This window comes from Siniperca chuatsi, linkage group LG17 (assembly GCF_020085105.1).
Source record: "Siniperca chuatsi isolate FFG_IHB_CAS linkage group LG17, ASM2008510v1, whole genome shotgun sequence".
Classification (NCBI taxonomy): Eukaryota; Metazoa; Chordata; class Actinopteri; order Centrarchiformes; family Sinipercidae; genus Siniperca; species Siniperca chuatsi.
Window position 1 is genome coordinate 11452386 of NC_058058.1, and position 10266 is coordinate 11462651.

The 10266-nt window shown below is 38.6% G+C and overlaps 1 protein-coding gene and 1 long non-coding RNA gene across 9 annotated transcripts in view; both read left to right on the forward strand.

The window, feature by feature from the left end:
• The window catches only part of LOC122864903, a 32318-nt gene extending 31479 nt beyond the window's left edge, over positions 1–839 (forward strand). For all 7 annotated transcript variants that reach the window (XR_006375345.1, XR_006375343.1, XR_006375341.1 and 4 more), the window contains one exon: positions 282–839. This is a non-coding gene — a long non-coding RNA (uncharacterized LOC122864903). The remainder of the gene's footprint in view (positions 1–281) is intronic.
• Positions 840–4679: 3840 nt separating this feature from the next.
• Positions 4680–9750, forward strand: LOC122864905 (chromosomal protein D1-like). Of its 2 annotated transcripts, none has more exons than XM_044172671.1 (2): positions 4680–4904; positions 6549–9750. In XM_044172671.1, the coding sequence occupies exon 2, from the start codon at positions 6590–6592 to the stop codon at positions 8099–8101; it is 1512 nt and encodes a 503-aa protein (XP_044028606.1). In that variant the 5' UTR covers positions 4680–4904; positions 6549–6589; the 3' UTR covers positions 8102–9750. The 2 variants fall into 2 exon arrangements, with proteins under 2 accessions (XP_044028606.1, XP_044028605.1); XM_044172670.1 differs by having other exon boundaries at positions 4680–4899.
• The last annotated feature ends 516 nt before the right edge of the window (positions 9751–10266 follow it).

Genomic DNA, 10266 nt, shown 5'->3' on the forward strand with positions numbered 1-10266 from the left:
GAGATGATCACAAATGTCAGAAATGCATCACAGATCAGAGTAAATCTGCAGAGCAGTTGTAGAATAAGATGTTTTTTCGACTGCATGAACTCATCTGGAGAGAATTCCCCAAACTTTCCAGACATCACGGAAAGCCAAGAAGAGACAACGTGGTTCTCTGGAGGGGGCAGTACCTTTCGGCCGGCTCTGTGCGCTGAACACTTACACGGTTCGATAAAAAGACAGCCAAGGTTCATGACCCCGATATATGATTCACACAGGATTTTTAAATCTGTTCACAGACGCTGAAAATTACAACATTCAAGTCCTGAAGTCAAGAGCCAGGGAACACGCTGATAGTTACATTATGAAAAGACAGCCAAGTGTCATCACCTTGAAGCTTATTCATTTGTAGACATAAAGCTCCTCACAGCAACTGAAAATATTTGTTGTTGTTAGACTTTGAAGAAAATATGTTGGTGAGAAAAAATATGCGCATTTTCATAGGGCAAATAATCTACTGATCATTTTCTCAATTAATCATTGGGTCCATAAAATGTCAGAAAATAGGGAAGAATCATATTGTTTTGTGCGACTAACAGTCCAAAACTCAGATATATTTAGTTTATTATAATAAGACAAAGAAAATCAGAAAATCACCACTGAGAAAATATTTGAAAAATAACCTAAACGATTATTTGAATGTCAAAATAGTTGCCGATTCATTTTCTGTTGATCGACTAATTGATTAATCAACTGGTTGTTGCAGATCTACATTCTCATCATTTTTATGGATTTGCACCTTGTTCTGTTTTTGATTAACTGCAAATATGACAATAAAATTCAAGCAATGGTGAAAACGTGTTGTGTTGTTTTTGTTAAATGCCATGTAAATCCAATAAATACAGAAAAGGAGTTTTTTTTTTTTAGAACAATCAAAATCAGCTGTTTTCTTTTATTGGCTTTGCTGGTATTTTGTGGCATGTAAGCAACGTAGGATACATTCTTGCTCACCCAGTCAGGATTTTAATGTGACACGAACATTTCAGATCAGTGTCGTAATGATCAACATGTGATATCAGGCTTCTTCAAAACTTCTTCACTGTCACATTTTTCTGACTGCTTAACAAAGCCCCAGAGCTTGGCCGTTTTCAGGTGAATAAATGAAAGTGACGTGGTCCTCTTTCAGACTCTCGCCCTGACACTTGGCCAGGGTAGCCCAGTGTTCCTTGGCTCTCAGACCCTCCATGGTTTTGTGCATCCCAGGACAGTTGACATTGATTGTGCAGGAGACAGACTGAGACACATTAGTACCCAGCTCGCTCCTGCCGCTGAAAAACACATTAACTGGCTGCATTGGGAGCCCTGTCTGGTAACCATGGCAAAGCACACAGGGAGGGAGGAGGAGGAGGGTTGAGACGGGGCAGCGGGTTCAGTGCGCAGTCTCTCAGGGGTTGTCTTTCTCAAACGCTCCTTTCCTTTCCTCCGGCCACATCTGTCATTTTCTCCCAGCCTCTCTCTCCTTTTGAACTGACAGCTTCTCTCTCTCGCTGTCTCTCCCCTCCTCACACACATATAAACACAATTTGCATATTTTTTTCTCTTCTCTTGCATTCTTCTTCTTATTGATGCTGACCTCATCAATCTGCCCTTACCTCATACTCCACCCCCTTATCCAACTACCCTGTGCAACATAATCTGCCTCTCTCTAAATTTGCCTTTTTTCTAGCCTTTCCCCCCATGTCTTTTCTTCCATTGTCAGTATGGTTCCCCTGTGGAGAGGCACAGTAAAGACAAGAGGGAACTAAAACAATGTGAAAATGTGGAATAAACTCAGCTAAAACTGATACTGAAGGAGGACAGATGGGCTGATCATTTCCCACAATCATAATATCGATGTGTTAAGGACTTTTTATATTTGTTTTTTCGTGCTTCATTTTGTGCATAGTACAGTAGATGCACATAATGTATATACAGTAGTAAGTCTAGATATTTATCTATACTATGCATCTGTTGTTGTACTTCTGCTGCTGTGACACTTTTCCCTGTGTTGGATCAATAGAGTTATCGTATAAATCAGCCACACCTTTTTATGGCCTATGTTTGGAGAGTACTTTGATAGTTGTATCAAGGGAATTTTGAACTTAGTGCTACATTGGCTCAGCAAGTCTTAATGGTTGGGAAAGTGACCACTGTATGTGTTTTTACTCTGGTATTGCTAAGTCCAATTTTAGGGTACTTGTACTTTGAATATTTCCATGTGAGAAGACTTTAAATTGAATATATTTACTTACTTATTTACTGCTAAAATGGTTTTGCATATAAAATCTATAAAACAAGTTTTAGACTTTTTAACTTAAAACTCAGCTATGTAACTTTTGCTGAACCTCAGCCACTGTGGCCTCTAGTGGCAATTACAGAATAATGGTAAAACAGTGTGTAACAAGTAACGTAAAGTCAGTGAACTGACTCAGTAATGTCAGTCACACTGATATACATGAAATATGAGTGTGTTGAATTGACCAAGGGTGCATTTTATTACTTACGAATTAAACTTCCATATGTAAGAGGAAGAATGTGTCATTTTGTTTTTCAACAGTTACATCGTCTCGCTTTAAACCAAATATATTAAAGCTGTTAAATCAGCCACCACTAGTGTGTCATTTCCATCACCTTCTCTTGCAAGTAACATGCCTCTTTGAACTGAAATATACGTATCTGATATTGCTGTTGTTTATTGTGTCATGCACATACACGTGCTCAGTCCACATGGACTTACAAGACACCAAAAATACCAATGCAGTAGTGAAAAAGTGGTGCAAAGAACTTGGTCTCCTGTCCCAAGCAAAGAAAATCTGCCCTAAAGAAGATTTTTATCTTCCAAATAGAAGAACTCATCAGAAATGACGGACATTTTACTGAAAAATATAGCCCCTTAAATCATCATACAATGAGCAATACAACATAAAACTGACTTTGTCTTCAGTTCAAATAAGTTTCTATTTAATATTGTTGTACCTGAATGCACACAGATTAAATCCTCCTTCACGTAAGGCTCTACACTATATTAATTTCTTATGAGAATATGTTTATAATTTAGGTTTGTTCCAAAGATCAACAGACCATCTTTCCTTATACTATTATTAATATTATTGTTAAGTATTCTTATGTTTAGTACTTGTGTTGTCAGTTCAACATGTTTCTTTGAGCAGAATTTAGAGTGCAGGGTGTTTTATCAGAGTTAAATCAGCGTATTTCTAGAGTTTTGTTACTTTCCTCCATCACTGTAAATGTTACACACCATATTTTGTCCCTCTGTATACAGTTCATAATGATATCACTACTTTCCAATAATTATTTACACTTAACAAATTGGTCTGTAGGGAGCAGTGCTGAGCTACTGTCTCAGTTAGTGCTTGGTTGAGGTGCAACACACTAAAGTAAAACACTGTACTTCATTAAAATTATAATTTAAATTAAATAAGAATAACATGAATACATTTGAATTACTTCACATGAGTATATCCACTTTGTGGTACCATTTACTCCACTAATGTGCATTTCAGAGGCAAATATTGTAATTTATCTGACAGTTGTAGGTAGTTTGCTTTTAAAAAATATGTTGTAGGAGTTTAAACAAGCCAGCATTATACACAGCCGTTGCACCACCACACAAATAAGCACTATGTTACAATAATTTCACACTGTGAAAGCAATAAGCTCATAGAGGAGCCAAGAGGTAGCTGAAATGCTTTTTACATTACTCGCTATCTGTCCAGTTGTGTAGCATTGTGCATCTGTCTTTCACAAATCTGAGTGGCATCAACATGCCGTGATTCACAAAAAGGACTTAAGGGAACCGACAATTGTACCTCACGTCCTGGGTAAGTTGTAACAACACTTCAGAGGAACATAAATCAGATGTAAAGTGGACGGAAACCAATCCAAACCCTACATGACAGCTAGTCGTAGTGTGTGACAGCAGTATGAGGTTTCAAAATATAGAAAATATTAAAGACATTTAATTTTACTCACCACAAAATCAGAAATTTGGATGTAAAATTGTTAATTTTCCTAATAACCTTTTTTTCCCCCTTTTTGTGTGTGAGCATGTCAGCCAACTGAAGCATTTTAAACTGATCACAAATATTTCTCATGATCAGAGAAATTGGTCAATTTCATTTTAGTTAAATTTTACTGCAGATAGTTCTGTACTTTTTAAAAAAGGGTGTCATTCTCTTTGATGTAGCCTACTACAGCACATGATGTTTGCATTGTATTAAGTTACTCGTTGTGTGATGTTCTCATTCCTGTGGCTGAGATCATGCAGGCACAGGCCTGTTTCATAATTGGGATATAAGGAGTGTAAGCACATTTGGCTGACTATCTTTTAACATAAGTATTGTAGTGTTGTCGTCTCTTTTTAATGTTTATAGATGAGATCAGATAAGATTAACTTTATTGAGTGTAGAGACATTATGAGTATCTACTTAAAATTACCAACATAAATAGTAACTATAAAGTGTATTGAACCAAAATTTGCAGGAATTTGCAATGAAAACATAAATTAATACAGAAAAAAAAACTTAGAGAATGAATTGAAACTATCTGCACATAGCAGTGTGAAAGAATTAAAGACGTGCCATAGCAAATGTGGCTATAAATACTGTATGTGGGCTACAGTACATGTGAGAAATCACAGTGACGGCCTGGGAGTCAGCGGGGATGCTGAGGCGGAACTCAAACTCTGCGCTGCAGTTTCCTTCGGAGCCTCCTAAACATCACGGACGACCGGAAGCGGTCGCAAATTTAAACAGCCATCACAGCAACAATAAACGCGTACTTTCACTTTACGGGCTGTCTGATGAATCAATCATTTATGGAAACTTAAGCTGAAATCTTACAGAGGATTTCTTTAAGGTGAGGTATGCACTCCGTTGTTCGCAGTATTTTATCTGCTTCACGCCGCTAGCTAACGTTACTCTTTCCATCGCCATCGATTTTGAAGCTGACTATTACCTGGAAAACAATCTGGTCCATAGTCATAGCGATTGTTTAAGGCCCTAAATCTGACCAAATTTATTGTCATTCAGTTACATTTCAGCATGCATGGGGTTTTTACGATTTTTAAAAATAAATTGCATATGTTTCAATCTGTAAATATGAGGCCTAAGAACCCCAAATTATTAGCATTTGCATGCAGCGATATTAATAGTGCACATGTTATTGCTAGCTTCCCAGCACTTGACTATCGGTGCACCTTTCCGCCGTTGCAAGATTGTCGTCCAGAAAATAGACATAGCCGTGCAAAACCCACCCTTTAAATAATAATAAAAATATGTAAACATGTATTAATTGCTTTCCAAATAATTAAAACAAATATGCACGTGTGTGTGCTGTCTTTTTCTGTAGACAAGGTAGTTTATGTAGGGTGTATTTGTTTTTTTAAATCAAGAGTGATAATAATATTTTCTAACAAAAAAAATTTTTTTCAGCAATAATAGTTTTTCTGAAATGCAGACCGTTTTTAAGATGTTATGAGTGGACCAGTAAAGCATTTGACAGGTGTTATCCTTAGATATAAATAACATGCTGACTTATAAATAAAATTATCCTAAAATTATCCTTGTAATTATAAATAATCATTGTGTCCATACAAGGGCCATCAGAGGGAATAAATAAATATATTCAAATGACTGTCCATAATTACGTTATAAGTGCATTAGATAAGTGTGTGTGATTAAGCACATTAGATAGACACATTTTAAAATGTATACTTTAACATTATTTCACCATATTAAGTTGGGTGTATAGTTTTACATGGTTAATATAATCTATATTACCTTTTAATCAGGTCTCACAGTTCAAGAATGGCAAATTGCATCATGTTTCAAATTTACTGGACATAAAACATAAAATGATTAAATTTTTGCTGATTTAAAACAATAGCAAAAAAACCCAAAAAAGATAATTTGCTCAGTTAAAACATTTTTTTTTTTGTTTTTGCAAAAGACTAACATTGTAAAAAGAATTTTTTCATGTTTTGAAGACATTTTCTAGTTATTTCTATATATGACTGTATTTAGGTTTAACAAATAATCTTTCACTGGTTGTTCTATCTATCCTAGAGCACAAGGCAATGTCATCAAATGTCGTTTTGTCCGACAAACAGTCCAAAACTGTTCGGTTTACTACAATGTAAGAAAATTCTCACATTTTGAACCTGGAAACATCACATTTTTTCCATTTTTGCTCAAAAATGTTAGCTAATAAATGATAATAATTGCCAATGAATTTTATTTTGATTGATTAATCGTCTAATCGGTGCAGCTCTAGTTAAAACAAGAAACACATCTCATTGTAACATTGCATGACTTTACTATTGTTCTGTCCATGTTTTGTGATTTGTTCTGCTTTATATGAAAAATAAAATCCAAAATTGTGCAACACCGAAGTCCTGCTCAATCACACTTACACCCAGTTATATAATCGATATTAAATAGTTTAATGTACATGTTAACTGATTATTAATTAAATATTAATTGTGCTTTTCAATGTTCAATTTACAGGTGCAAACCTAACAGAAGCAGTTCAAGCTGACGGCAACAGTATGGAAGAAGAAACAAAGACGGCTGAGACAGAACAAAGAGATGCTGCGAACAATGAGGGAGAGCCCAGTGTAGACATGCCCAACAACAGCCCAACTAAAAGAGGAAGGGGGAGGCCACAAGGTTCAAAGAAGTTGAAGGTTTGTGTTACAGACGTTAACCTAATGGAGCTGGTTTCAGGCATTTCCAACGGTGGGTCCACACAGCCTCCGAGGGGAAGAGGGCGTCCAAAACTCTCTGGCACGAAACACACAGAGCAGCAAGGATCAGGAGACGACCATGCTGATGATTCTGTGCAAACTCCTACGGATCAAGGGAGGTCAAAAGGGTCCAAGAAAGAGGCCAGCGATGAAGACAGTCCTATGACAGACCATTCTCCTAAGAAAAGGGGCAGGCCGAAAAAGTCTCTTAGCAAAAGCACCCTTGAGAAGGCCGATGCTGAAGACTTACCGAATGGTGCCTCTGATACGCCAAAACCGGGAAGGGGCCGTCCCAAAGGATCCACAAAGCGCAAGTCAGAAAGTTTAACAAGTGGTGAAGAGAATGAAGGCAGTCCTGTAATACCTAGGAAAAGAGGTCGACCAAAAGGCTCTCTCAATAATACACCCAGACTGGAGAGAGAGGTGAGCAGTGAGGGCGAGGCGGAAGCTGATGGAAGCCTAAACTCGCTGAAAAGGGGGAGGGGTCGGCTCAGGAAAGTGGAGGTGAATAACATCGGCGAGTCGACGCAGGAAACGTCGAATGGCATCTCAAAGACGCCTCGGAGAGGGAGGGGAAGGCCAAGAAAAAGTATTGAGCAGCAAAGCGGAGATCAACAAGAACTGGTCACAGATGGCTCCCAGCCAGCTAAGAGGGGAAGAGGCCGACCTAAAGGCTCTTTAAACAAGAAGGTGCACGGTAAGGTAGGCCGGCCTCGGAGAGTCCATGTCCCGCCCACAAGAGGGAAGCGCGGCCGACCAAGAAAACAACCGGCCAAAAGGGGAAGGCCAAGGAAGTACCCTCTGCCGTCACCCGAGGAGCTGAAAAGGCCAAAAGTATGGAAGCCGTTGGGAAGGCCGAGGAAATACCCACGTGTTGATTCTCCAGTGGGAGCTCCACCAGCCCCTCGCCGAAGCCGCGGTCGACCCCGCAAGTCAGAGTCCAAGAAAGGAGCTCACTTACGCAAGAGTTTGCCTAGCTCTCCATCCTCACCACGCAACCCCAATGACGGACCCCCGAGAAAAAGGGGCCGTCCCCCAAGTACTGCAAAAAGTGAAGAGGACGCCCCGCGGAAAAGGGGCCGCCCTAAAGGTTCAGTCAACAAAAACAAAGCCAGAAGTGAAACACAGCTCGACAGCGCACCCCCCAACCATTCAAAGAGTGATTCATCTGCTGTTGGGGTGGAACCTGACGGAGAGCCGGTACAAGAGGAGGCGGAGCACAAAACAGAGACGATGCCCATCGAGCGCAGAAGCGATACTGAAGAAACGCTCATTGATCAGAATGCAAGCTTTGAAGTTAGTAACCAGGCTTGATGAACGATCCGTTTGCCGTTTAAAACATTGAATACAATCTTGTCAATGAAAACATATGTTTTTAACATTTTGTCAGTCGGGTAGGCTAGATATTCAGCAGCGATTCTGTTTTCCTGACTAACTTGTTCATATTGTTTTTATTGTGCTTGAGTTTTTAAAAATACATTATTTCTGTCATCTGAGTAAGCAGTAGTACTGATAATCTTTTACTAGAACTGGCACGTAGAGTTTATTATAGACTGATTGTTCCAGTTTTCATTTAGCTTTCAGATGTAGTGTTTGTCAGTTTAAGTGTAACTGTAAAACATTTGCTGGAGAATGACTTGGATGGGGGGACAAAAACAAAGAACAGTGAGGTAAAATTACTGTATTTGTCAACAGAGTCTGGTGGCTTTGAGGAGAGTGATGTAACTGTTTCTGGTTAAACAAAAAGGTCTATCTCTGAAGGGTCTTTCCATAATGTTGTCAGACACTTAATAATAACAATCTGAGCCTGTCTGTGGCAAAAACAAGCACTTTTAGTGGACGTACTTTGACGGTGCGCTATCGCCTGGAAGGATTACATTGCAGCCCTGCCTCGTGGCTGCAGGCTGCAGCGCTCTCGCTCAGTACTGGACCACTTTGAAAAATTGTTGTCCCCATTAGTCACTTAGACACAAAAACATGGGAAAATAGGGTCCAGGATGAAAAATACTGAAGTTTCCCTTTAAAACAGTAATACTGAATAAACAACGATATTGAAACAATGCAATTTACTGGTAAGTCTCTGTTCCAAGGCTGGGTTTCTAGTAATTTGTGTTATTAAAGATGTCGAAGTGGTTCTGAATGAGGTTTTTGCTTCTGGAACAAAACCTGGAAGTTGCAGTTTCACTTTGGCTCTCTATTGAGTATCTGTGAGGAGAGTTTGCGGGCTTGCGAGACAAAATATGTCCAAATGATGTCATCATTTTCTCAATGCCATTTCACAGTTGATCATGTCTTCACATTTGTTTTGCCTTAATTGCCAAAGCTTTGAATGTACCATCAGTTACCGTTCCTTAGATCAATGAGTTGTCTTGCACAGATCAGCCTCTCAACTTTTATTTCATGCATTCCTCGACAGGACGAAAAGCTCTGTATCAAACGCCTTCCCGCCGCTCACAGTCGCCCTGAAGATTTCCTCCTCCACTTGTACCATTCACTTTTTTAGTTTCAGCTGTTATCGAGTTGCAGTTGTTATTTCACTCTTTTCTCTAAATGTTTACATGTAGCTGTGAAGCCTTTTATTTTTTTATAACTGTCATGAGATTAAATTCAAGTGATTGGATTGATTTCCAAAACATTCATTTACTTGTTTTTTGAGCACCTTGTGTAAAAATTGTGACTTGTACATCATTATTACCGATATTAACACCTTTTATGGTTGAGTCAAACAATTGAAGTTTGAATGCCAAATTGTGCTTCTGTGTGTCGAGTTATCATATGTAAAAAGAATGCGAGATGGATGGAAATGGAGGCTAAAGGTTTTAAAAATCACATTGAAACTCGATCTGGCTCTGTGAAGTCAAATCATTTTAAGTGGACATATTAGGATTTTGTGTGTTTTGAACAAGAAGTCAATAATTTGTGAGATTATTCTCTTGAAATAAAATGTTGATCTTGCTGTTTTATTTTGCACAGTGTGCTGTGATGTTTGGATCAGGCATGACTCAACGGCCATTTCTATTCCTGTTTATTTCTTTTTCATTATTCACCTCCAGACAGTTTACATAACTTAATGATGTAGACAAAACACATAATTAGCTGTTCATTATGGCGTTTGTGGGTTGCAGCTCCACCCTCACCAGTTCTGTTTGGTGACTTGACTGATGCACTGTGCACCTGAGTCAAGCTAAAGCAAAGGCTGTGTGTGTTTTGACAGATGAATCACTCCAAACTAAAAGCTGACCGAAAGTCAGCGTCTGTGTAGTAAAACAAAACTGTATATATTCTACAGGGAGCTTTAGCCTTATTTGTTATCATTATGTATTTAATGTTATGTATGATTTTAATACAGTATATAGTCTATGACTTTAGTACTTGGATGTGTGTGTGTCTTAGTACTGCAGATGGTATTTAAGTTCTTGCTTGTTAATTAAACAGAGACCAAGATAGAAAGGTCTATGCAAAAAGTAAGGGGCTGTTGG